The sequence below is a fragment of the Orbilia oligospora genome (genome assembly GCF_000225545.1).
Source record: "Orbilia oligospora ATCC 24927 unplaced genomic scaffold scaffold00176, whole genome shotgun sequence".
In the NCBI taxonomy this organism is placed as follows: domain Eukaryota; kingdom Fungi; phylum Ascomycota; class Orbiliomycetes; order Orbiliales; family Orbiliaceae; genus Orbilia; species Orbilia oligospora.
In genome coordinates, this window is record NW_011645733.1 from 1 (window position 1) to 27304 (window position 27304).

A 27304-nucleotide genomic window follows, 5' to 3' on the forward strand; every position below is an offset into this window, starting at 1 on the left:
GTAACATTTGGATTTGTAGGCTATAGGGTGCTAGAGATCGTCATCATGTTTTTGAGAAAGGATTGCGGTGTAGATAAAGTTTGAAGTGTTAGTTTTTATTTGTGTTTTCAGTGCAGGATTTTAGTGTTTTAGTATTGGTTTGGTGTAGAATGCTTGTTGGAGTGTCTGAAAGGCGTTTTTTTTTCTTTTTTTAGTGGAATATTTTATTTTTTTGGTTAAGTTGTAGAGAGGTTTGGCTATTTTTGTATAGTTTTTGATGAATTGTCGATAAAAGTTCGTAAATTTTAGGAAAGATTGTATTTTTTTGATAGTTTTAGGTTTTTTTTCGGTTTTTTTTAGTTGAGTATGTTTTGAATTTTAGTAGGGTTCATTTTGATTTCATTGTTTTTAATGATGTATTTTAGGAATTTGGTTTCTTTGGTGAAGAATTTATATTTAGAGAGTTTGATATAGAGTTTTGTTTTCTGTAGTGCTTTGATGACTTTTTTTATATGGTGGATGTGTTCTTCTCTTGAATCACTATAAATGTAGATATTATTGAGGTATATTATACAAAATTTGTTTAGGAAGGGTCGTAAGGTTTTGTTAATGTAGGTTTGGAAGGTAGTTGGGGTGTTTGTTAATTTAAAATATACTATTTGGAATTCGAAGTGTTTATATTTGGTGCGGAAGGTTGTTTTTTCTTTGTTTTCTTCAGTTATTCTGATGTGATTGTAGGCGTTATAAATATCCAATCGAGTGAAGTACTTAACTTTTCTAAGTCAATTTAGAATCTCATCAATTTGTGGTAAGGGGTATTGATTTTTAACAATGATGGTATTAAGTTTTCTCTAATTTACGTAGAGTTGTAGTCCGCTATTTTTTTTAGGGATGAATAAGATGGGTGCTTTTTATGGGTTATTGAACCTTTGAATGAATTTTTTAGTTATATTTTTTTTTATCTAGGGTTTAAGGATTTTGAGGTGTTTTTTGTTTATTGGTCTTAATGGTTTTTAGATGGGCTGAGCTTCTAGTAATATAAAAATTTTTATATTTTCTTTTTGTTATAATAGTAGAGTATCTTTTTTTTTTTTGAGAAAACTTTGGCAAGATTTTAAAATTTATTAAAAAGTTTAGTAATTTTTTTAATTTCGATTGTATCATTGACAAATATAACTTATTTCCATTTTCTTCTTAGGTCGTAGATAACGAAGATAGGTTTTTGTTTTATGGTTTTCTTAAAAGTTTTTGCGCTTACAATAATGATCTTAGGTAAGTAGTTTATGTGTACTTAATTATTTTTTTAATCAACATGGACTTTATACTTTTTATGCTATGGTTTTTTTAGGTTTAAAGGTTTAGTGGTGTTGATAATGTTGGTATTGATGATTTTTTTATGGTTTTGGATTTTTATTTTGAATTGAGTTATTTCCTTAACAAATTTTTTGATTTTATTGAAGTATTTTATGGATTTAGGGATTTTCTTAAGATAGAGTGGAAAATTATTTTTAATTGTAAATTTACGATTTATGTGTATTCTTGTATCACCGCTATCTAGATATGCAAAAATTTTAATAAATTTCTGAGGATGGGGGTATAAGATGATAGGGATTTTAGTATGGGGTTCAAATGGTGTTTTAATTTCTTTAAGGTTTAAATAGAAAAATGAATTCTGGGATATAAAGGAAATTTGTGGTATTTTTCGAAATTGGGGAATTTTCAAAGTGATAGGTTGGGTTTTGCTTTGCTGTGTGTTATAATTTACAGTTAGGCCTACTCTTTTCCCTATTCTTTCTTGGCGTCTTTTTGTGGGTGGTATTTTAAAAGGGATGTTATTTTGTTTTGGATGTTTTTATGGGTGAGTTTTTGGATGTTCTGGTCTTTGGTGAGATGGGGGTTGTAGGGGATATGTCGGGTTGGTCCTCTTTGGGACCTTTTGTTTGGATAATTGTTAGCGAAATGTCCTCTTTTTCCATAGTATAGGCATAGTTTTTGAGTTCGACGTCAATCTTTTTCTTTTTGGGTTAGTTGTCTTTGAATGTTCTCAGTGGATTGATTCATGGGTCTAGGTCCGAAATAATTATTTTTCCAGGTTTGCTGAGGCTGATTAGTATTACTGGTCCTTGTTGGTTCTTTTAATGTTGGGGTTGGGGTATTCTTTTTTTGGAATTTTTTAGTTGTTAGGTTTCGAGATTTTTTTTTTGTATTTAAGGTTTGCTAGTTATTGTTAAGGTGTTGATAGAGAATAATAAAATTATTGAAGTCTTCAGGGAGTGTTTCCTTGGTAATCAGGAGTTTTTTTATTTTGATGCATAAATTATGTCGTAGGTAAGCGATTTGGGTGGCATCATTGTAGTTCAGGCGTCTTATGAGACGTCTGAATTCTGTTAAGTAGGTGGAGAAGGGTTTATTGGCCTGTTTTAGGTTTCTCAATTCTTGTTTTGCGGTTTTAGTAGGGTTAGGATTTCCGAAGGCTTTTTCGAGTTATGTGGTAAACTTGGCGTAGGTATTTTAGTTTTATTCTTTATTATCGGTGTTATATTTATTGAAGGTTAATTCTGTTGGGTTTCTTTTAAGAAGATTGATGGTGTATGTAATCTTCTTTTTGGATGTAGTGAATTTGGTGGCTTCTTTTTTGTATTTATTGTTGAGCTGGGTTAAGAAATTTTGTAATTTATGGGGCTTAGTGCTGTTGAAGGGGTCGGGATCTGGAAATTTGATGCTTGGGACAGCTACTGGGGTTGTTGTGGGCATGTTGTTTCTGAAATGTTTAAAGATTGCTATTATGGTTTTGGTTTGTTTAATGGTAAATTTTGGTAGGGCGACGACCGCAGTTTTTTTTTCGGCGTTTTTTCCTTTGGAGGACTTGTTTTTTGGTGGGGCTGGTGTTGATATTTGGGTATTAGGTTGATAGGGTTGCGAAGTAATAAAGTGTAAGAAATTGTATACGGCTTAGTTGTGATATTAAGGTAATATATAAATGTTATAAGGTAAGAGTAGTGTATTAGTGTGAATATAGATTGATATTTAAATTGTTGCTTGGTTTCTAAATATATGATAGCGAATTTAGTAGTTTAAATAGATAATTGATAAAGGAAATAACAAAGTGAATTGGATAGGAGATAAGTTTGTGAACTGGATAATTGGATATAGAGTGTTGAACTGGATAGGAGATAAGTTTGTGAACTGGATAATCGGATATAGAGTGTTGAATTGGATAGGAGATAAGTTTGAATTGGATATTCGGGGATATAGGGTGTTGAACTGGACAGTATATGATTCTATATAGTAAATGAGTGTGTGTAGTGAAGTACTCTTTTTGGGAGTTGTTAAGAGAGTGAGGGCTTTTTTATCTGGAATTTTTAGAATTTAAATGATAATTGTAATCTTGTATTGCAAGTTTCGAGGTTTGGATTTGGATATTTTTTTATTTTGGGTCTGTGGTTTGTGTTGTGTTGTGTGGTTTTTCTTCTAACTATAATATCGCTTGGATGTTTCCTATGGTCATTCTGAGGGCTCCTCTGGCCGCCTGGATTTCTGCTTGGAGTTCATTATGCTGAGATTGCTTTGTTACATTAGTGAGAAGATTGCCTAATATTAGCTTTGGGAGCCTGCTAAGCGTTCTCAATAGGTAATAAGTTAGGAGACTAACTACAATTTTAGTAATAACGTAAGTTATTGGCTTCTTTCCACCTAATAGCTTTGCTAGTATGTTTAGTATTATACTTACTATTATTATCCTCTTCTAGTACAAAGTTATAGCCTACTTCTAACTATAACCAAATTATAGATTTAAGAATTTAATTTATATATACTAAATTTAATATTTTGCTATTATTATTGTTAGTAGTATAAAAAATTAGTTTAAATTTAAAATTATAATTAATAACCCCTTAAATATACAGTTTAACTATAGTTGGCCTTTCATTTTTAACGTGTATACAATCTAAAAAGTATTTTTTTTTATTTACTGCTATATTTAGATTCTTTTTTTAGTATTAACGCCAAAATATATTTTATTACTAAATCTGATTTTATATTAGTCTTCTAGCTTAAGGTATCTTTTTAATATAAGTATAACTTAGTTCATACGTTGCTGTTTGGTTTGGTTATTTAAAAAATAGATTTGGATAGTTATATATATAATTATTCCAGCTTTAACTATAGTTTTAATAATAATATACTTATAGCACTTAATACTTAGCTTAGTTATTATGCTCCTATATATCATAGTCTTAATACTCCAGTTTTTATTATTAATTAATTCTATTTGCAATTATATAGTTTCGTTAAATATAATACGTAAGCAGCTTTTGGTTTTAATTGTTAATATAATTCTATCGATAACTTATTGAAGGACGTTAGTAACAACTTTGTTATTAATATTAAAATAATAAACTAATTTTATGTTTAAATAAGATATAAAATTGCGTTTATTTTTTGCCTTCATAATCTAGATAGTAGCTTTTCTAGGCATATTTAACCTATAATATGGGCCGCAACAGCATTAATATAATATTAATAATATTATTATTATTATTATATTTTTGAATGTGTAAGTAAGTACCTAATACCCATTTTGTTATATTTTTTTATATATTGAATCCGAAGTTTATTTTGTCACCCACGTAATACCTAAGTAAGTACTTACCTCTTACCCACTTAATATACCTCAGCACTTGAGTATAACTAGATTGTTTCTTTCTCGGTTATCCGAAAGCAACAAAGAAGCACTCTGACTTTGCATACAACACGGGAAGACGCACTATAGTATTAGTGATTTGGTCTATAGCATTTAGTTTACAATTTATAATCCTAACATCCCAATCAACTTTCTGGATGACATACACTAACCGCTCTTTTCTTGTTCTTTCCGCACATCTCAGGGCCTTAATGAGGACCCCGAGTCGTGTTTTTACGCATATACAACGTCCCGGGATCGGTTTATCTGCAATACAGCGAACTGTCGTTCGAAACTTCGGGCTTGATACCAATTGCGACCAACCCCCCATAGCGAAATCCGGGAATATAGTTGGCGAACAAAATATTATCCGCAAAGTCGAGAAAGTCTTTCGATCTCCATCATCAGCCGCTTTCTTGATCCGACAATTCCGAAAAGCGGGAATAGAATGCACCGATTTGGGAATTCAAGTAATCGAAAATACATGCGCACGCCTTCGCGATCGCTGCAAGCCCTCGGTTGTAGCGTGGGGCCGGAGTCCTTTGGGTAAATTCTACACCGCCTTCGAATGGGAAATGTTCTCTGGGCCGGTGAATCTCTCACATCGGTCACTCTATGGTGCTGAGGTTGGTTTGCTATGGAGATCGGAATACATCTACTATCGTTACCGACGGTATAAAACTTTTGTTATTTGGGAAGCGTTATATCATCGATCACGATTTTTTCGGAAAATAATGGATGCGGAGGAATTCGAAAATGCGGATGAGATTAATGGGGATTGTATAGCGACTTCCAAACGTGGTATATCCTTGATCTGATGTATGATTGGGGGGTTTTCGTGCGGGAGGATGTGGATGGATTACCAGATCCAATTTGGTACTCTAGACCGGGCAACAATGTCTTTACCTAGAGGAGGGGTCTACGGTGTCGGAAGGTGATAAGGACGCCCCTGGTTAGTCGTAGGGATAGCAGCATAATGGTAGGATACTTCTGTTCCATTTTTGTTTGTCCCTCACAAAATATAGATATAGCACAAGAGTCTTTATCACAATGATGCAATGAAAGGAAATTATGACCAGAACGGGTGAAAATCATTTTATATTATCCGGTTTTTCAATTCATCGAAGACGAGAGATTTTATTTCCAACACCGTGTGGAGTCTTGGTCTAGCCCCAACCTGATGAGAAGAAAGAGCTTCATGCACCGGCCCGCCTGCTGCCTGGTGGTGAATGGTCACGTTAACTTTTCGCGTTCTTGCATCACAGGTGGACCTTCCTCTCTTCTTCCACCACTCCTTCTTATCAGGCCTACGGGTAAGATTTTAAAGATCTGGGTCGATCGCCAGAAGATGTCTTTCGTCAGCTGAATTCGCGGTATTTTTCGTTTTACAACAATAACAACATGTTAACACAGTGCGTACAAACAGTTCTATAGACAGGTCGGTAGCATTCCCAGAGTGGCCGCGACCGTCGGGTTTACGCGGTCCTTCGGACCCTCCTTGTAGAGGATAATAAGAATCCAAGTTTCACATGATAAGTATAGTAGGTACGGCAAGAATATTTTCTATGGAAGCTTCGATAACACGAAGAAAACCATGGAAAAATAATAAGTTCGCATCTTCCAGAGACAGTGCAATACTGGAGACACGGTGAAGAAACCATTAGCAAGCTAAGCGGATTTCGTCGAGATTCAAAAATAGTATTAATATATGATGTCGTCACGTGGACGACATTTCAGATATTAAACTGAAAAGAACAGATACTACACTTGATCTAAGCCAATTGGCGAAGAGAGCTGATGAAGAAAGAGGGTGCTGGGGAGCCGGTCCTTTTATAGGCGAGGGGTCTCGGCGAGGGAAACTTTCAAGCAGGAGCTTGCATTACCCAAATGGGGTTAGGAGGTGACTATCATTATCGCAACACATCACCGGTGCTGGGGGATTGGCCATAGGGGTGACTCTGAAATCCCCCTCGCAACTCTATTCTGAGAGCAACTCTATTCTTAGAGACAGCACTTTGAGAGCAACAAGGATCGGCTGGTCAATCCTACTGATTATGACAGATCTTCACAGCTTAAACCTCTTATTAAGTGAACTAATCGATCCTGATATACGCCAATCTAAGTATTCGAAAATGCAGAAGTCGTCGACGCGTCCGGTTTAAATCTATTCTCTGCTACTTTTGAACTGACAGGAAGTCTGACTGGCTATGGCCATGGCCAAGCTGTCGCGAAGTCTCATCAAGCTTTCACATCCCTGTGCCCGCATGATATGATTGATCTATACCACGAGACTGATATACCCTCTATGCATACCAGTGCTAAAGAAATTCGCCTGGGTAGATGAAATCCAACGTCAGAAATGTGTTGCCTGACACAGCGAGTCTTTCCCTAAAAAATTGGCAACACGGGAGTTCGTGCTAAACCTAACCTGGTTAGTGTAGCGTCAACGAGACTCGTGCACATGTAGTGTAAAATATTTAAAATCTCGAAGGCTTATCGAGCAATCATGGACCGGGTATCGGCTTCTTGCGACTACAGACATCTATGTTCTGATTTTATGGTGTGTACTAGTTAGGACATAGACATTTGTTTTGTGTAAGAGTCTACTTCGTAAGACATGCAAGCGGCTTCACTAGTGGAGCGGCTCATGACAAGGTCGTGGATATGTTAATTACGTTAATTCTTGAGAAAATTAAGAGGCTTTACAATATTGATTTTAAATCCGTTTGAATAACAGGGTCACTAAATACTTACACTGATATAATACCATACGCAAAGTTAAGACCCGGGTGGATGTGAATGTTGGAGTCAATATTCATGACCCGACCCACCACACCGCGGTACCAGATTCCAAGCTTCGTTCGCCAGAAGTGACCACAGACCGCATATGGTGCTGCAGTCTCAACTATGTATCGTACAGTATTCCGCCCTATCGAGGAGCCTTTCACAATGGAATTTCGCAGCCAATCTTAGGCTCAGACCGTAATATCGACATGGCCCACCCCGAAAACCCCACATATGGAGAATCCTCTAGCGAAAACTCTATCTCGATTAAGTATGGCGGACCCACTTTGTCTCAAACACGGACGGATCTCGAGCCTCCAGACTGCAACACCCACTTTTGCCATGCATAGAGGTGGCCAATCACGGAAGAAGCTCAAAGAGAATGTACATGTAAATGCATCCGATTGTTCTGCTTTCATAAACTTTATTCAACTTGAAGCCGGCGCCTGTGCCGTGGGATACGAACTCGTCTCGAATAGCTGATTCCAGAAGTCGCACTAGCCGTGCATCAACCTACGTACTGGTTAGCGGGATTTCTAGCGAATGATCTGCAGAAACATCCCCGGAAATTAACAAACGGCGCTGCTTTGGGAATCTGATAATACTCGACAAGCACATTGCAAAGCTCCCGCAGTATCGGATTCATGGACTATAAAGATGGGGCCATGGAACGTTCATATCTCTCTCATCAATGTTCTGGGACTTGTTATTTCAAGCCTTACTCCCCTCAATATCAGATAACTAGGCCCGGGGAATAGTCATAGCTTGCCTCATCATAGCCAAAATGAAGGTTTCTTCAATCGTTGCGTTCTCAGGGCTCTTCCTTCTTCCGCCGGCAGCGGCCCTCGTACCTTTAAAGTTCATTAACGACTGTGTAAACTTCGCCACCGGCTTTGCCAACGAGAACACAGAAGTCCTTAGCTCAACATACGTTCTTAAGGGAACAGTAATTCCATTGCCAGACTCATGCACTTTGGCAGTCACGGCTAGAGCAAACTTCTGCAGGGTCAAGCTCAAAGTAACAACGAGCAGTAGCTCCCAGGTTATTACGGAAGCATGGCTGCCCACGGATTGGAAAAACAAAGGCAAGCGCATGGTAATGAATGGAAATAGCGGATGGGGCGGCTGTGAGTAGTCATTTACTATTTAAAATGATAGTGTCGAGTAATATAACGGCCTCTAACGGAGTTACAGGCATCCTGTTCGAAGACCTAGCCTGGGCGAGCGGCCTTGGATTCGCTGCTATCGGCCATGATACCGGGCATGTTGGCCCTGTCGCCACTGGCTTCAGTAACCCTGAAGTTTGGAAGGACTGGGTGTATAGATCGTAAGCAATCTGAATCTTGAATCACGAACTCCGCAAAGGCGCCTACTATTCGGTACTAACGTTTTCACTTAGCGTCCTCGTCGCAACCAAAGCCGGCAAAGCGGCAACCAACCACTTTTACAACACCCCTCTCAATAAATCCTACTTCATAGGCTGCTCGACCGGCGGCCGTCAAGCTCTCAAGCTGGCTCAAGACAGCCCCGACGAATACGATGGTATTCTGGCTGCTGCACCTGCGGCCTACTGGCCAAACATCGAAGTCTCCGAAGCCATATACGCCCAAGCAGTTGGTACCGAGGGATCTCCGACATACCTCAACCAGGCTCAATGGGAAGCTGTTGATGCTGCCACGATGGCTCAATGCGACGGAATCGATGGCGTCCTCGATGGAATCCTAGAAAATCCGGCTCAGTGCGACTTTCACCCTGAACTTATGCTTTGTGGACCTGGACAGACCTGGCTTCTTAATGGATGTTTGACGCTTGCTCAAGTTCAAACCGTGAAAAAGCTATACGCCCCAATTTATGGCAATCATGGACGATATATCTATCCTGGTATTGTTCCAGGAGCCATCCCCAGTCAAGGAATGTTTTTGAAATATGGCCCCTTTGTCGGCGGCGGTCCCAAAGACTTTCTACGCTACGTAGTTTTTAATGATCCTTCGTACGACCTGGTCAGCCAGTTCAACCTTGACACCGCTGATTTGATGCTCGATAACGACTGGTCTGGGGCACACTCCAATAAATCAGATCTCAGTGGTCTACAGGCATCAGGCAATAAGCTCCTGATGTATCATGGTCTGGCAGATGTAGCCATTCCACCTGAGGCATCATATCGATATTACAACAGCGTCTCACTTAATATGACATTGCCACCTTCCGGACTAGATTCATTCTTTCGTTTCTTTCCAATCTCTAGTCTAGGCCATTGTGCAGGAGGAAAGGGTGCAGGTTATGTGGGAGGACCTTCCCAGGTGCAGTTGTACCCTGGAGCTGCGGATAGTGTACCTGCAGGGAATAGCGCACTGATGTCCTTGGTTAAATGGGTTGAGCAAAATGAAGCACCGGAGACTTTGAGAGGGTATAAAGTTGGTCTTTTGGGAGAGACTCTTGGGCAAAAGGACCATTGCAAGTATCCTCTGAAGATGACCTACAAAGGTTCTGGAAATCCCAATAATAGGGGAAGCTGGAAGTGCGTTAAAATAGACTGATTAACTCCTTTGGTGTGATTTCTTTCTAATTTACACTCAGAGATGTCCCTCTACTATTTTACATAATATTAATGAGACTCCATGAGCTAAAGTTTCATTGCTGAAATAATTTAACCCTCGTTCAATTAGTTGTGATATATGATGCATGATGTTAACGTCAAAGATATATCCGGTGTATAACTTCAGTTACCCCGCCGTAGACTGATAACTTTTCTTAGACTATGATATTCAACTAGAACCTTTAGTTTCCGGTCGTATCAAACCCCAATACCTTTGTTGTATACCTATAAATTTAGGGAAATATAATGATTGGACCAAATGATCATGGAGCCCTAGTATAGTATACCACAATCCTGAGTAGGGACCGACTGATCTTCTTGATACCATCATCATTGAATAGCCCCGGGCTGTTCCCCCTAATATTAATGGTGATTATATTATGTTTCCTAGATATAGAGGTTTGTAGATGTGAATATTGTAGCTTTAACAAGCATGGCTGCCGGTTTGTAAGAATAGATGATTTTGTAGACGACTCGAGGATAGCGTTTGTGGCGTCTATGGATTCGTCGCACTGTCAGTTAAAAAAAAAAAAAAAAAATTATTCTTCCATCACTTCAGCAAGACACGTCCTGTCATCCACAACAACATCATCACCTTCCAAGCACCCCATGCGAGTCTATCCTTAGCCTTCACTACATTTCCATTATTAGCCTCCAATACCTTTCATTGCTCCCTGGAACGACCGAACTCCCCCGAAACGAATCCGTAGTATCCATCATGCTCTCATACCGTGCAACCAATGGCTACCAAACTGCCCGGTACAATGGCGGACTGTGCTGGTCTTACTACTCATTCTACCCGCATCCACTCGATCACTCAAATGCGTATACCATCCACTCGTATCGCGACAAAAACCTGCGTGACTTTTCTTCATACGTTCGAAGGAAAAATAATTGGGTGGCCAAGAGTCGTGATCGAAGAAAGTTCGTCAAGTGGCTCGAAAAGACCCGATCAAATGATTACCGTCAGCATTGCAGGTACCATTTAGCCTGGACCCCTCGTGATATCGAGTTCGCGTGGAGGGAACTCGGAAATTATCGACAATATGTTGAGACATTAAGGGAGTGGGGTTTTGCAATAGAACCAGACATAGATGGTGTTTGGAGAGGAGACGACATTATTAGTCCGAAAATCAAGGAAGAGCTGATTGCAGGTAAGTAAGCCATATAGATTATCCAAAAATAACGGTTCACCACCCCTATAAGATATACATACCACAGCTTTATCTCCGTCCCCCGGTAATTTTCATATCTTACTGACTTTCACCATGGATAAATCTAGCTGTTGCTACGCTTGAAGGCGTTCCAGGCCGTGGCGAAGCCTCAATATCAGAGGGAACTGGGCAGGTTACTGATCTTGTCGACCCATGCCAGTGGCCAGCAGTGTACGGTCAGGCTATCGACCAGAGAACTGGAGAGCTACTCCAAATACCTCATAGTATTTGGTTCTACGGCACCGAATATGAAAACATGCATGCGGAAGATAGCTCTCGAATAATTTATGATGGGTATTTCTCTAAAGGTTGCTTGTTAGCCTCGGAGTTCATAATCTCGGAAGCTGGAGATGCAACAAAAATCTTCTCGTACATCATCGGTCTAGATTCTCCGGATCAACAGAGGCGTTTCTATCCCATCCTAGAAAATATCTTTACCAAGTCTATCGTTCTATTCGAGCATGTACTTGGAGATTTGGCTTGCTCTAGGCCAGGCTCAACACGAGATCAGGGATGCATTCACGACACTCGCCGAGATCCTGACTCCGAAGTCAAACCACAAAAGGCGACAATGGGCATCCTTGTCAAAGATTACCTCCGAAAGAATCGCGAAATATTGGCACAATTTCAAAATGGTGGCTTGATCACAGCTGACTACTTGGACGATGCCCAACCACTATGCTGGCGCCACCGCGGCTGCCAGAACCGCGGAATAGACTGCGGAGGGATCAGCCATAAGAGCCATGTTATCCAGATACATGAAAGTGAGATCCCACTGGATCTCAAGCATATGTGGTTCCCTCCAAACTTTAGTGGGGGGCATAACCTCAGGGGCCGCAACTTAAGAGTCTTTGTACACTTTAGGAACGTGGAAGTAACACCGGAGGACCCAGTCTTCAAGGGTACAGCCGAGTGGTTCATTTTCGGCAAGCTGGTAACTATCGTGTCCTTACTGCGAAGAAATAGACCAGTGATATGGTTCAAGCAAGCTTGATGTCATCACGCTAACTGTTTGGTGACTAGAACGAGAGCGTCGTTGCCGTTGTAACATATTGTTATGCACAAGAAAACATCACGGAGGTAAGATTAAACTTTGTGACTGTCCATAAGCGAGAATTCAATGCACTTTGTCGCTGCGGTCGTAGCGATTTCGCTGTCGATCAATCCGAAAGTACTATCATCAAGGTATTATTTGCCAGCTCCGAAGCACACTCCATCGGGGTTTCAGATGCTGAAACTCCTCTAAACCTATAGGAAAACCGAGTAGTTGCTTTCCCAAACCTACTTCCACATAAATTAGAGCCATTCGAAATCATTGACAAAACGAGGGGTGGGCACCTTAAAATGCTGACGTTTTACCTTTGTGACCCTTCTCTGGCCCACGAAGTATGTGAAGAATGCTACACAGCAGCAAGTGGTTGGTAACGTAACTAATTGAGGTTAAAATAGATGCCTACTACTCGTATCGTCGCTCCTCAAACACTTGAGACGCTATCGACTCCTTCGGTACCACGTCAAAACGGTCCTCACTAAAAAATGCTACACAATCGATTCAACATTTCAGCGAACAATGAGTGTTCTTCCACAAATATCGTTTTCGACGTTTCACCCAACACTTCCCTCCTTTTAATCCCACCCACAAGGAATTACCGCCTACTTGTTCTTTAAAATGTTCCCGACCTTAAGGGCATACGTTCTTCTCTCTATCATACTGCATTCAAATTGAACTGGAAGAACAGATAGGTTCATATCGCCAGGGCCTCATGATAGGACGCTAACTAGATCCGAAGCGCTTGAGCCGCTAACCAAACAACTCCTCTCTCAATTAAATAACCAGAATATCTTCTTGCCCCTCCCTGCTTCTGAGAGTAATTTATTGATCTTAGCCGGTGAATATTATGGATCTGGTGACGATACTAATATGTGATCCATCTACCAAACAACGCGCAAAATACAACAGGATGTCGTCGCTCTTTTCGTACGACGATCCACCCGCTCCCCAATGGCCATGTCAACAAGGCCACCCCACACCTATCGCGACCGACCGGCAACTTCTTTGTAGTATTAATATCTCAGATCTCAATCAATAAAAGTTTTTCGACCCGCTGGCCGCTGGCCGCTGAACATCTACACCGGTATGAACCTCGAAACCTCAATAGCGGGGGCATTCCAGAAGGTGTTGGATTTGTTGTGTTCCCAAAGTACTTTGACTCACGAACCTGAGGTTTCCCACGGCCTTATTCTGCATATTAAATACCGTCATGGTATTGGATCCTTAAGGCAGATCCTTTGTTAATTCGATTCAGTGTTGAAATTTCTATTGGCCGGACCTTGGTGAAGACTCAAAGCGGGGAGCTAAGGGTGTATTTAACGGTACACCATCCCCGGTGATTTTTCTGACAACTGCATTCGGCTATGACTCGTCCGCCGCAGAAGAATGGGTACTTGCGCAAATTCGCTGCAGCTACGTGGTTATGCATATATAACCTTATCATCATCTTGTTTTCTCAAAACAATTTCGATCGCAAAGCTTACAATCCAGTTAAACCATATTTTTTTTTGATAAAGAATGTATCCTCACCCGCTTGATAGTGATTGGAACCCAGATTTGATCACATACCCAAAGTACCACCACCGCGCATTTATCGTTTCCGCGCTCAATAAACCTGATTGGACGACACAAGCGGCAGACAAATCCATCGTTGCGAGGTGGTTCCGGGAAGCGCAGGAGCGTGATAATAAATTCTCTGTGTTCAGAGTATTACACCACCGGACATGGAATGAGAGCGACGTAAAATACGCCTGGCAGGAACTATCGAATTGCCGAAAATATGTGGAATCTTTGAGAACTGAAGGATGTAAAGTGGAACCGGATATCCGCGGCATTTGGAAGGCGGATGGGATGGTTAGTGAGGAATTAAGAGAGAAACTTGTTAAAGGTTTGTCGACACTTGGGTGTTCTGAGATACGGAATTGACGCTGAATAGCAAATCACAGCTACGTCTTCGCTAGAAAGAATTATGGGAAATCGTATCACGAGGTCGAATAAAATCGGAGGTTTTGATACTCCATATCAAGATTACGAACACAGAAATTTTGTTCAATTCATCAATCCATCACTATGGCCAGTTATATACGGCAAAACAAGAAACATAGCCGACGCAATGCCCATTGAGCTGCCAGAAGAACTACTAAGGCCCCGAGGCATAAATTGTTTCTGGCGCGGATACTCAAACAAGCTCTGTTGTCTTCCTACCGAGTTTGAAGTCTCCGCAGATGGGAAGCAAACCAAGGTACTGTCATACATCAATAACCTCCCTCAATCGGATGAGCAGGAATTAGGACTGCGTAGGATCTTGGGGGAGATATTTACTTGCTTCGTTCCGTTGTTCAACCACGTTTTAGCGGATCTCTCACGACCCCAACCCAAAGGTGCGCCAGCTATAGAGCTTTTAGAATTTATCCCAACAGCAGAATACCTCCAAGAATGGAAGGAAGCAGTAGACCGCTTTGAACACGAGGAGGACTCAGATCCTGGTATCTTTGATTATATGGAAGAACACTGTATGGATCATGTTCAATGCCGAGAAAAGAAAAAAAAGTGTAAGAAGGTGTGCCATATAGAAAGACTGGATAGATGGGATATCTGGACCCCACCGCCAATGCCCGATGCGTTAAGATTGGAAGGGCGAAAATTGAAGGTCTTTGTTGAGTTATCCAGCATACACCTATCACCAGAAACCGGCTTCGAGTATAGACAAGGAGATTGGCGGACAAACGCTAGGCTGGTAAGTCTCCCGAGCTCTCATTGCTCCGTTTGAAGATTTGAATATTATAGAGGAGGTCAAGAAATTTCCCTCGTATTAAGTACTTCTCGGGCTAATAGCTAACATTAAATGGAATGTAGAATGAGCGGATTGTTGCGACCGGGGTATACTGCATTGAGCGGGAAAATATCACAGAAGTGCAAGTCGAATTTAAAATGTCATTCTTGCATAATTTAAGCGGAATCCCAATCAAGGTAATTCTGAGGCCTGCTATATTTCAAAAGAAAACAAATCAAGAGCTAAATTACTTCACCGGCAACAGGAGCACCGAGCTATAGCTTTTCCAAACATTTTAGAATACCGGACACAACCGTTTAAACTTGTTGACAGACAGAGGCCCGGTCACTTGAAGATGCTGAAGTTTTACCTATGTGATCCAACTGATCCATACGAAGTAAGTTATATGAATTCACCGCATGGGTATCCGTTTAGATAGGATATGCTTGCTTCAGTATGAATCTAACCTTTTTAACTACATCAAAGATACCAACTACGACAACCGTTGCGCCACAGCAGAAGGGAGAGATAAAAATTTGGCTTGTGGATCAATTGCGACAAGGGAAGATGGGCAGGCTACCGGAGGAAATCTTCGAGCAGATAGTTGATCATATAGTTCAAGCTATGGAGCCCGGGATTACAGTACAGGCGGCTGAAAAGTATTCGAGTCGGGCTCAGTTTTCTAAGGCCATGTGCGGCATTTAGTATTGCAGCATCATAGTATATATTTGAGATTCTTAACGCTTATCTAGGTATTACCTAGAGTTCCCAAGTTCTTTATTGACATCGCTAATCATATTACCTTATTTTGGTCCCTTGTCACGACTTATTCGGAAGTATTTACGCCTTCATCTTTGTATTTACTCATGGCGGAGTCAACTTTCAGTTTATCATCAATTTCGAGAAGTCATTTAGGATCCATATTGTACAGACCCTCCTTTTTTTGCGGCCCTTTCATGATCATATGAGAGATGCTTTTCAATGAATGTTGATTCCAAGCTATACTGACAAAATCGTAGCTGCTAGTTCGGGTTCCATCCCTGGTAAACTAATACCGGCTTATCCGCTCACAATCACATAGCCGTGGGATCCGAAAACATTAGAATAATAATCGGGCAGATGGGATATCGTCGAACAATTATACTTATACATACCCGCTCAGTATCAAAGAATAACTTGATATCTCTACTCACATACCCTGAGAACCCCCATGGTATATTTTCGTGCCGTCTGCCCGGACTGCTGCAGCTGATAATAGTCTGACCCCCGAGTGCCGCATAACTTCATAAACATGAGGCAGAATGCCGCACAGATACACAAGCTACCACACTTGGCAGATAGCATGCAAGCTAGCCATCCGAAATCCGGGGTAGCCTTGGTCGGACTGGGGGAAATTCGCCTTCCTCTTGCCGAGGCTGTTATCCGTTGTACTTCCCTATTTATAATATCTATCGCCCTATTCGTATTTCATTTTTCTGCTATGCTTCTTCTTCCTCTTTCCCCCTCTTCGCGAGACGACAGATTAATTTTGTTCGCGAGTAAACCACCACAATGACAACAACACACCCCCAAGATGCCCTCCACGCTGAGTCGCTGTCCTCTCCAGCGTCCTTCTGGGCCCCCTATGCCGCCTCCCTAACATGGGAAACTCCTCCTTCGACTACTCTTATAACCAAGCCAGACGGCAGTTGGCAATGGTTCCCAAATGGCCGCCTCAGCTGCTGTTACAATGCCATTGACCGTCACGTATCTGCCGGTCATGGCGCCAACACAGCTATCATCTACGACTCTCCCGTAACTTCTACCCTTCAAAAGATAAGCTACTCCCAACTCCTCACGGACGTCCAGCTCTTCGCCGGAGCTCTTACATCATTGGGGTTGCAAAAGGGTGATCTGGCATTAATTTACATGCCCATGATTCCCGCCTCCCTAGTCGCAATCTTGGCGTGTAACCGTATTGGGGTTATTCACAACGTTGTATTCGGAGGCTTCAGCGCACCAGAATGCGCCAAAAGAATTGATGCTTCGAAGCCGAAGGTCATTCTTACTGCCAGCTGTGGAGTTGAGGGTACCAAAGGTGTGGTGGAGTACAAACCCCTCATCGAAGCAGCTGTTCAAACCGCGGTAAACAAACCCGAGAAGGTTGTATATTTCAACCGAAAGCAGTGTAACATTACCACCGACCAGAGCAAAGGCGAGTATGATTGGAACACCTTGGTCGAAACGCAAAGGAAAAAAAGAGTTTTCACAAAATGCGTTCCGATGGATAGTTCGGATCCTCATTATACGATCTATACCTCTGGAACTACCGGTAGTCCGAAGGGTATTGTTCGTGAAACCGGTGGACATGCTGTCGGGCTCGCGTTCTACATTAATAAAATGTTCGGGATTAAAGGCCCCGGGGACGTTATCTTCACCGCATCGGATATCGGATGGGTTGTCGGACATTCATATATTGTGTACGCGCCCCTGATTGCCGGTGCAACTACCGTACTGTTTGAGGGGAAACCGATCGGTACTCCCGACGCTGGGACATTCTGGAGGGTGGTGGCGCAACATAAGGTCAATGTTATGTTCACAGCTCCGACCGCGTTAAGGGCAATAAAACGCGTCGATCCAGATCTTGAAGAGATGGATAAATATAATTTAAAATCTCTTCGGATGTTGTTTTTGGCAGGAGAAAGAAGTGAGCCGCAGATTGTTAGTCTATTCCAAGAACATCTAGCAAAACGAGGTGCGCCAGACTGCAATGTTATTGACCACTGGTGGTCAACGGAGTCTGGATCTCCGATATCAGGGCTTTTAACCAATGTACCCGATGAAAATGGGACGATCGCAAAAATACTTCCGGTTAAGCCGGGTAGCGCGGGGAAGCCACTTCCAGGATGGGACGTCAGAATCGTAGACGATGACGGAAAAGAGGTTAGTGCCGGGGTTATGGGGAATATTGTTATCAAGACTCCCTTAGGGCCAACAGGTTTCAGAAACCTATGGGGCGACGAAGGTGGAAAGAGATTTGATTCTTCTTACATGAAGAGGTTCGATCGGAAGTTCTTAGACACCGGGGATGCCGGAATGATCAATCCAGATGTAAGTTCCCCAGTATACTAAAATTCCAGGGACAATAACTAATGTAGTAATAGGGCTATATTCACGTCATGTCCCGTACCGACGATATCCTCAATGTCGCCGGTCACCGTCTTTCCACCAGTAGTATCGAACAAGCCGCTATCTCCCACGACGACGTAGCAGAATGCGCAGTCGTCGGAATCCCCGACGACCTAAAGGGGCACCTTCCATTCGCATTTATTACACTTTCAACCCATCACCACCACCACGCTATCAAAGTGGACGATGATACTCTTTTCAAAGAGATCAATGCGTTGGTCAGGCAGAATATCGGTGGTATTGCCACATTAGGCGGCATGATCTGCGGTAGCGGCATCATTCCAAAGACTCGAAGTGGTAAAACTCTTCGAAGAGTGCTCAGAGAATTGGTGGAGAATGGAAGTAAAGGTATCGATAAAGCTGTCGCTGTGCCAGCCACTGTGGAAGATGCCAAGGTTGTAGACGAGGCGAGAAAAGTTGTAAGGGCTTACTTTGAAGAAAGGAAACGAAGTGGGAAGAAAGGCGTGGTTATTCGTGCGAAGTTGTGATTTTTTTTTAAAAATACTTTCTTCTACCATTGTTAAGTTGTGACGCTATTATCTTTCTGCGTTCTTATCTTGGAAGGTTTAAACGTTAGCGCTGGGAATTTACAGGTAGTTTTGTATTATTGAAGAACAATACGATTTATTGTTTGACATAAACCCGATCAGGCTATATACACGTTATACAGTACGCACAATAATACACAAAAAAAGACATAGATCCTATGTACAAAGTCTTCCTTCTACTGATCCACTCTCATCTACGCGAGACACTGGGAGTAGTAAGGATTCAAAGCTTTACAGGTAGTCCCGGAAACACACTCGGTAGGACCGGTCCATCCAATACCACCACATTGTCCCCATGTTGGTTGAGCCGCTCCAGCAGTCGTGGTTCTCGATGCTGTTGTGCTGGGTGTAGTAGTTCTCGTAGTTGTGATAGGTGTAGTCGTCCTGGTAGTCGTAACCGGTGTAGTTGTTCTCGTAGTAGTAATCAACGTCGTAGTCCTGCTAGTAGTAGTCGTAACAGGATTCGTATTCTCAATCAAATAAATCTCTCCAGTGGAATCGGAGCTAACGAACAATCTTCCCGCAGCATCGAATGCCAATCCGGTTGGTCTAAAACAACTGCTTGGACATCTCGAATTATCCGGGTTTGTCATGATATCACGATACCCCGTCATCGAATCAAAGCTTGCGACCGGTTGGTTGTTACTTCCGAAGGGAATAACGGAGACTCGATAACCATCCGGGGGGCTCCTGTTCCATGAACCGTGGAAGGAAACCCACGCATTACCTTGTGCGTCGAATTTTACGTCGAGAGGGGCGGTATGGGATGGGAATGTTATACGTGGGTTTTGACGGGAAGAAGCACAGACTGCGTCTGTTACTGAGCTCGTCATGTTACTGAATTGGCGGCCAGTGGTGAGACCCCCGTTATTGGGGAGGTCGGAGACTTGCCAGACTGCGAGACATTCTGGGTAGCCGTAGTTCCCGCGTTGGGAATTATCGGTGGCTAGACCGTGGTAGTTTAGTTCTTCGCCTGGGTTGTTGTTATGGACGTCTTGGCCGTTGCGGACGATGTTGTCGGCAGAGTTTTCGACGGACCAGATACCACCTACCGTTGTCCGTATTAGCGACTTTTTATCTCAACTATATTGTATTAAAATAGAGGGGCACTTACCAGCAGGATCCTCTCCAATACCAACACTATTCCTCAAACCCCAACCGAAGATAGTACCGCCTTGATTAAACGCAACAGGATTGTTTGAAACTTGGCTGATGCTATACCCTCTAATCTGACTTCTTCCACTGTTGATATTTGAGGCACCCCAGTCAAAGTTTCCGTCTGAGCCCCAGGAGATCAAGAGAAGATCGGGGTTCTTGATAGAGGCGTAGAGAGTACGAGTTGTATGACCACTTGGGCCGGCACCCATACCTGTTACCAAGGTACGTTTGTTCGAGGTTGCACCGGAGGAGGGATCGTACGCTAGAATAATAAGTCAGATTTATTTCTGAAAGAAGGATAATAATGGTAACTTACACCAGGAGAAAGCAGTAGTCGACGAACTGGCAAATAATGTCCTTCCATCCGCAGAAAGTGTAAGACCGTGATTCAACTACCACCATTTTTAAAAATTAGCACTCTTCACAATATAAAACCCAAAAGCAAATTCAAACTAGGCAACCGTACCGTAGTATCACTAAGAATCAACTGCCTATTCAACAATGTCCCACAACTTCCAACCTGAAACCTCGAAATACCAGCTCCACGCTCCGCAACCAACAGATATCCAGAACTATCAAACACAATCGCACGCGGAGTTCTCAACCCCGTCGCTACGAGCTGAGAACGGTATCCTGCCGCCATAACCGGAGCAGCGTAAGTGTATGACAGAACATTACAGGTTTGTGCGGAGGCCAAGGAGAGGACCGTGCCCCATGTTAAGAGAGTCGAGACTTTCATTTTGGATTAATATTATGTGTATGTATGTGAGTTTGTGTTGTTTATGTGGTATTCCCGAAGAGGAAATTCGCCCAAAGCAGAAGGCCGAGGTTTAAATTCCTCCTTGTCACGAAAGGTCAAGACGGAACGACGACGATGAAGGTAGCTGGTCAAATGCCGTAGATAACTCAGACCTGTTGATGAGGAAAGAGACGACTCTATTTATAAAGATCAAGATTAAAAGTAATAGAAACAGATTACCAAAAAAAACTACGACCTGGACGGCTCTATTTAATACTTCTTCCAGCTCCCAGGAACATCTAGGCATTCCTTTCCGAGGCAATCACTCACAAGTGATACAGGCATCCCCCTCTCCTAGCTTTGTACTTCCGATCATCATTGCAGCCTTAAAACAAACATGTCAAATCAATATCAAATCAAAATCGACAACTTGAGAGGGTGGTAGCGTAGCAGGTTAACAAAGCTAACAAGGTACAAGGAAAGTATATTGGAACTGAAAACCTGATTTTCCGGGAAATCCATGGTAATAGTATCTTTGTAAGGAAAGTATTCGTGTAAATTACAGGTGGACCTATGGCGAAACCGGCAAAGCCTGCCGATAAACTCCTGAGGGCTGTCGAACTGGTAGATATGAAGAAGACAAGCGTATCCCTGCTTTTGGATTCGCAACGATGTGTTGCTACCAAACGATGGCTGGACCCAGCTAGGGGTAGCTGTTCGGGTAATATTTTTCTATACGTCGTCTATTTTCGATGATTCAATCGAGGGGCGGTGAAGGGGAAAAAAAAAAATGAAGAAAAAGGCGGAGTCCGACGGGACGGTTTAATATCAGGCTAAAATCTAGGATATCACGTTTTCGAAATTTTTCTCCGGAATATAAGATCGTAAAAAAAACCCTTCACGACGTTTCTGTGATTGAAATCATAGGAAGAAACGGTTTGGCAGGCGGGAGAAGGTTTGTCGTTAGGATTAAGTGTGGACCACAAAGGCTAAGAAGCGATAAAATCCTGGCCGTTTTCCGGGACCGTCGGGAATGTTGACGGGCGTGCCCAGAAACTTGCTGAAACGTTAGCTAAAAGCCGTTTAAGCCTGTTTAGGGTCGATCTGACATGCAAATAGACTTTGGATCTAAAGTCTCGATCCGACCGTTTCGTGGAGAGACCGTAGAAGGGTCCGGACATGGAATTCGATTTGGCTTTAAGCAGTCTTGAGATAATACATTCGAAGCAAACCTAGCTTAGAAGCGGACCGTGGAAGCGATAGCGGGAGTATATACATGAAGCCAAAGCATCCACGAACCACATGCTAAGGGAAATATATACGTTCTTCTGAGCTTATAGAGCCAGATAGTACAGACCAGTCGTGATCCAGACCGTTTTACCCCCATGACATCAATCTCGCCTCCCATAATTCAATCCCTTCACCGTCTCGGCAAATAACCTCGGTCCTCCTCTCGCCCCGAAAGCGAAATCGCGTCACACACACACAAATCCTGCCATGGATAAAAGGAATATCCATACTATTTTCTCCGTGACACCAAAGTCACGACAGTTTAGCCAAACGATGTCATGCATCATCCCTGATGAGCACCTCTATACGCTGCAAGGCACCATGCAACATCCAAACTTGGCGCCAAGCGCCAAACTTCAATCGACCTCCTCCAATATATCGCCACATCTCACTAGGACTAAGAGGTATAGAGTATCTAGTATAAAGTAGTATAGTATAGTATATATATCGGCAGCATCTGTATAAACATTGACCACAATTGAATCCCCGAAAAGAGTTCAACTCCACTATAAATACGCCATATACCATGGTCTTTCAAAAACGACAGAAGTGGGATCATAAACACTGAAGGGCAAAAGCAGGGGACCAAATCCAAAGGTATTGTAAAATTTGATAAACAATTCGCTAGGGGGGGGTGTTCAAAAGCAGAGATGCGCTATGAGAAAGAACTAAAAAGAACTAGAAACAAAATCAAAGAAACAATCCTTGTAAGAAACACAAACCATTGTTGGGAGCACCTCTTCGTGGGGGGAGAGGGGGAGTGTAAAAAAACGTGGAACTGACCGGCTGATTGGATAAAGACCAAGCCCATGTCCGATTCCTAGTCTCAGTTCGTCCATTTGACCCTTCATCCCCGCCCGGTACTTCGTTAAATGCAATAAAAGTTCCTCCATTCGTCGTCATATCCCCGTATCATATCTTATCATATCAGATCCTTCAAATTTTGAGCCTCAAAACAAACAACACAACTCTACGATTCCCAGCTCTTCTCCACAGTCTCACGAACTCGCTTGACGTATTCGCGGGAATTATCCTTGTAGAGATTGCTGGCTTCGACATTGGCAGGCGATGAAGTGTTTGGGTCATTAAGCAAACTATAAATACAATAACCATTAGTCAGCAAAGAAACCGTCACGTGACCGATAGGATAGCTGGATGTTATCGGTCTGCCAGCCCGTCCAACGGAAACGGGGCACCGGAAGGAAGGGAGGGAGAGAGTATTACCTCTGAATGCTGGTCAATATAGCAGCCACATCGTATGTAGGACTCCATCTATTCTGAAGGATATCGAGACACAGCTCTCCTGTAGCGTAGACGTTCGGGTGGAACATTTGGCTGATGAATTTAACGGTGGGAGGCTTGTTTGGATACTGTTCCTCGAAGTGAAGTACAAGACGGAAGGTACCGTCTTCGAAGGGGGTATCGGCCGGCCCGATGATTACGGCATTCCTAGAAGGGGTATCAGTGGTTGAAGGCAAACGGTATTTAGGAGGAAGAGAAAGAAGACCGACCATGTCATAACATTATCTGCAATAGGAGATGCAGATACACCGGCTGGAGGGTCGGTTTGCATACGCTTGAAGTCGCTGTGGCAGGCATAGGTCAGTATTCTGAAGCTCTCGTGGGCGGTGGCGTGATCGGAGGTTTTTGGCGAGGATGTCAAGGATCTAGCTTACCGCATCAAACGTCTACGAGCGGTAGTCGACATTTTGAAAGTGAGAGATAACTTTTGAAAAGAGAAAAGGATGTTGGCTTTGGCGTAGTCGATGGGATTTGGTGGAATGAAGCCCTGGGTGATAGCAGCAAGATGGTTTGTTGGAGAATGTGAGGATGAGTTCGATTTGAGAGATGGTCTCGCGAGTTGTGATTCAGAGAATGCCAAGACCACTCCAAGTTGCATAAGCAAAGCTTCACAAGACAGCAATTCAGACAAAGAAGTGAGGGGTTGATTTCATACGAAATCTATTGGTCAATGTCGAGTCTTACAAAAACTTGCACTTCGGTGAGCGCTTTTTCAGGGTTTTTGGCATTGAATGTAGAGTCATTGTCACATGGCCTATGCCCCCCAAGGACTTTACACGACGGCATCCAATCAGCCGGCAGTTCTCCAAGTCACATGATGTGGCTGATTTATCTGCGTGGTGGCGGGAGAATCTTTTATGATTTTGAGACTGTATCTTGAGTATATAAAGGTCAGTTAGCATGATAGATATCTGCGTTCATAGCTGGTGGACCACAGGGTATCCCGTCCGCTCTGCCTTACTCAAGCCCCCAAGCGGGCGCTCAGTAGTATAGTGGGTGACCATATGCGAATCGCGTCTAACGCAGGTTACTTTTTTTGCAATTTTTTCTTTTGGAACATCATCAGATACTTCTCCTCTTGCATTCTATCACTTTTTTACGAATTTTGGAGCTCAATTGGTGGAGATATCATGGATTCGAGGTTAGAGATATCATTGGCATTGAACCATGATGCAGCGGTCACTTTTATGGAGGTTGAGGAAAATGCAACAAACTCAACACATCCCAAGACACTGTCTCTCATGCGATTTTATCGATGATCCCTGGGAGTGCTAATGTCTACCTTGCGAAAAATTAGCACCTAGATTTGGTATACATCATCTTGTATCCAGCGTACCAGCCTAGGCTCGAGCATGATGGTTAATATGTACCAGGATGATAGTCCCGTATGCATATTTGACTAGTTGCCACCTTGGGGGCCCGGATCATCTATGCATCGGGAGAACAAACCAACCGGCACCCAGAGCTCGAACACGCCCAAAAGTAGGGTATGACACACATCCAATTCGAATGCATGATTTCGCAACAATTATTTTTATTTTTAGCAAATCACAATCTCGGAGGAAAACAAACATGAAATATTCAGTTCTGATATTGCTTTACCGTACAAAGGTTTGGGAAAGAAAGATACAGAACACCTGCTAACATTTCGAGGCCCACCAACACATATTTTTTTTTTTTTGAGCGCCACTATCCGTCTAAGACAGATTTAGGCCATCTTGGACCAGGGATAAGATTTCGGAGACCGTGTCGCTGTCAGGCTCGCCCTTGCGAAAAGAGGAATCAGTCCAGTCACGCGATCCGAAACGTACCTCATCATCCACGCCGGGGGTTGCTGTACGCCCTCCAAATCCAGCGGGTGGGCGTTTGACCTTAAGTGCCCATGGTTTGATAACGCCAAACTTCAAAACGTCTGTAATCTTCTCACTCTTCTCACACATCTCTGGGTCCATCATCTTCTCTTTATCTGTAAGCTCCATGATTTTGGGATATTGAAGTCGTCCCACTTCATCCCGGGGTCGTCGTACTGTACGCCGCTCCCGTAGTGCTCGAAACTGAACATAATCGCCTACATAACGGTATTCGAAGTTTGAACGTTTATGTTGCATCCATGGCCCGGGGTACTCCTCACCTTGACGTCCCAACAACGCCCAAAATTCTCTAGTACCTCCGTCGCAACTGTCTGAGTCGTCTGAGTCGGTTGGTCCCTCTTCCAGATCAGTTTCTTCTCCATCGGTATTCTCGTCACCCTTATTAGAGTCTCTATCGGAATCCTTGTCAGGACCTCCTCCTCCTCCACTGCTTTCTTTTCCTTTGTTTTTCTTTCCTCCTTCTTCTTTATCAGCATTATTTTCACTTTGAACTTCCCCAGTACTGTCTTCCCCTCCCTCCTCTTCCCCCTCCTCACTATCTTGACTCTCTTCCTCGCTCTCCTCATCATAAACCACCGCATCAACTTTAAAGCCAGCAAACACATTCCATTTATCAACTGCCCCAGCGCCTGATTGCTCCCCACTCTGCTCGACAAGATTCTCATCAAATGCAAACTCATAAGCAAACGAGAGTAAATCCACCATAATCCTGAACGGAAGATACTCTTTATACAACGGATGTCTCGCCATCCTCAAAAATATATTTTCATACTCCGCCGTATCAAGATCAACCTCACGCCAATGTTTGCTCTTGATCAAATCCCACCCCCTAACACGAACATTCTCATTGATCATTCGAAACTCTGTGATGATAGGTTCGTATTTCGCGTATAATTCTCGGATTTTGTACGGAAGTACAATCCGACCGGTTTTAATATCCATTCGAATTTTGTTTCGAGAGGCACCCTTCTCGATACGCATAAGGTGTGGTGCCAGTTCTTTCCAAAAGCCGGAGAAGAAGTGCAGACCGGCTGGAGTGAAGATTCTTTCTGAGCGTAGAAACACGTCTGATGGGTTGTAACCGTAGATATGATTATCGTCTATGTAGAAGCGGACCTTTTTGGACGTGGTGATAGCATCGTTGAAAGCTGTGGAGACTCTACGGAGATAGATTAAGAATAGAGGGTCTATGTAGGAGAGGATTTGTCCTAGTAACTCTGGGAGACGGAAGACGACTTGGGTAGCCATTGTGAACCCGGTAGTATACTGGACTGTTTGGTAAATGAAGGGACGCGGAGAGTTTTATTGCAGGGAGAGAAGGAGAGGTTGCATTAATCTCCTTTTGTGGTGTTTAGTTGAATGATATTGTAGAAGGTCATGGGTGGGTGCTGAGCTGATGAGAGTAGAAGAGCTTTGGGGGAGTCTAGTTCTTTGTTCTAAATGGCTATAATACCGCCTCAGTCATTAGCTCAAGGGTAGACCTACTAGTCTTACACTGTAATAGAGCCCACAGCGAAAGTATAAGACATTTTGGTCGAAATACTTAATATCAATAAAATAATAGCATTGTTGCTGTTCTATCAAATCAACGGATAATCTTGTAGGTACTTAGTATTAACTAAATCACCCGTCATCATCATTATGTTTCATTACTAATTGTCAGACAGGATATTCCTCACAAAAATCTTCCAAAATAGTAAGCTTGCATGCCGCAAATATAAACAAGGTTTCCAGTGTCGACGAATAATCACGTGCCAAAATCTACTAAGCTAGGCTTGCCCTACAAAATAAAAATTTCCTAGATCTCATTCCACAAGATTCTAGCCCGCGCTGCAAGAACGCTTCGTATTTCCATACTCGGCCCTGTAGCGTATATACGTACGTATATCTGCATATCTAATCGACAATTTCACTTTCCTAGCTTGATACATGCACTAACAGCTTGATTAGCCGGTCATCAAAACAACCACGAGTAAAGCCATAGATTATATTATTTTATGAATTTCATACATATACAGCTAACCTATAGGTAGAAAACTGCAACCGAATAAGATACCAAAAACAGTGTTTGATCGTCAATCCTTTGGACTTTGTGTTGCCATGTTCATCAGTTCTGCAGATCTGTTACACGAGATCAAAGTCTTAATTGA

General features: G+C 42.6%; 7 protein-coding genes across 7 annotated transcripts; 4 read left to right on the forward strand and 3 right to left on the reverse strand.

Annotated features, from left to right (window-relative positions):
• Nucleotides 1-8228: 8228 nt before the first annotated feature.
• On the forward strand, nucleotides 8229-9981 carry AOL_s00176g1 (uncharacterized protein; the record flags this gene model as incomplete). Its single annotated transcript, XM_011128137.1, has 3 exons — nucleotides 8229-8571; nucleotides 8639-8771; nucleotides 8844-9981. The coding sequence occupies 3 exons, from the start codon at nucleotides 8229-8231 to the stop codon at nucleotides 9979-9981; spliced, it is 1614 nt and encodes a 537-aa protein (XP_011126439.1).
• A 777-nt stretch (nucleotides 9982-10758) lies between these two features.
• AOL_s00176g2 (uncharacterized protein) lies at nucleotides 10759-12787 on the forward strand (the record flags this gene model as incomplete). Its single annotated transcript, XM_011128138.1, has 5 exons — nucleotides 10759-11194; nucleotides 11323-12188; nucleotides 12278-12439; nucleotides 12509-12640; nucleotides 12704-12787. 5 exons carry the CDS (start codon nucleotides 10759-10761, stop codon nucleotides 12785-12787), a joined length of 1680 nt encoding a protein of 559 aa, XP_011126440.1.
• A 1036-nt stretch (nucleotides 12788-13823) lies between these two features.
• AOL_s00176g3 (uncharacterized protein) lies at nucleotides 13824-15783 on the forward strand (the record flags this gene model as incomplete). The annotated part of the gene is made up of 5 exons (XM_011128139.1): nucleotides 13824-14193; nucleotides 14252-15042; nucleotides 15162-15275; nucleotides 15344-15475; nucleotides 15565-15783. The coding sequence occupies 5 exons, from the start codon at nucleotides 13824-13826 to the stop codon at nucleotides 15781-15783; spliced, it is 1626 nt and encodes a 541-aa protein (XP_011126441.1).
• An 846-nt stretch (nucleotides 15784-16629) lies between these two features.
• On the forward strand, nucleotides 16630-18734 carry AOL_s00176g4 (uncharacterized protein; the record flags this gene model as incomplete). The annotated part of the gene is made up of 2 exons (XM_011128140.1): nucleotides 16630-18168; nucleotides 18222-18734. The coding sequence occupies 2 exons, from the start codon at nucleotides 16630-16632 to the stop codon at nucleotides 18732-18734; spliced, it is 2052 nt and encodes a 683-aa protein (XP_011126442.1).
• Nucleotides 18735-18988: 254 nt separating this feature from the next.
• On the reverse strand, nucleotides 18989-20691 carry AOL_s00176g5 (uncharacterized protein; the record flags this gene model as incomplete). Its single annotated transcript, XM_011128141.1, has 4 exons — nucleotides 18989-19842; nucleotides 19909-20214; nucleotides 20269-20344; nucleotides 20419-20691. 4 exons carry the CDS (start codon nucleotides 20689-20691, stop codon nucleotides 18989-18991), a joined length of 1509 nt encoding a protein of 502 aa, XP_011126443.1.
• A 2260-nt stretch (nucleotides 20692-22951) lies between these two features.
• On the reverse strand, nucleotides 22952-23689 carry AOL_s00176g6 (uncharacterized protein; the record flags this gene model as incomplete). The annotated part of the gene is made up of 4 exons (XM_011128142.1): nucleotides 22952-23075; nucleotides 23206-23430; nucleotides 23493-23567; nucleotides 23658-23689. 4 exons carry the CDS (start codon nucleotides 23687-23689, stop codon nucleotides 22952-22954), a joined length of 456 nt encoding a protein of 151 aa, XP_011126444.1.
• A 1291-nt stretch (nucleotides 23690-24980) lies between these two features.
• Nucleotides 24981-26402, reverse strand: AOL_s00176g7 (uncharacterized protein; the record flags this gene model as incomplete). Its single annotated transcript, XM_011128143.1, has 1 exon — nucleotides 24981-26402. The coding sequence occupies one exon, from the start codon at nucleotides 26400-26402 to the stop codon at nucleotides 24981-24983; it is 1422 nt and encodes a 473-aa protein (XP_011126445.1).
• Between the last annotated feature and the right edge of the window lie 902 nt (nucleotides 26403-27304).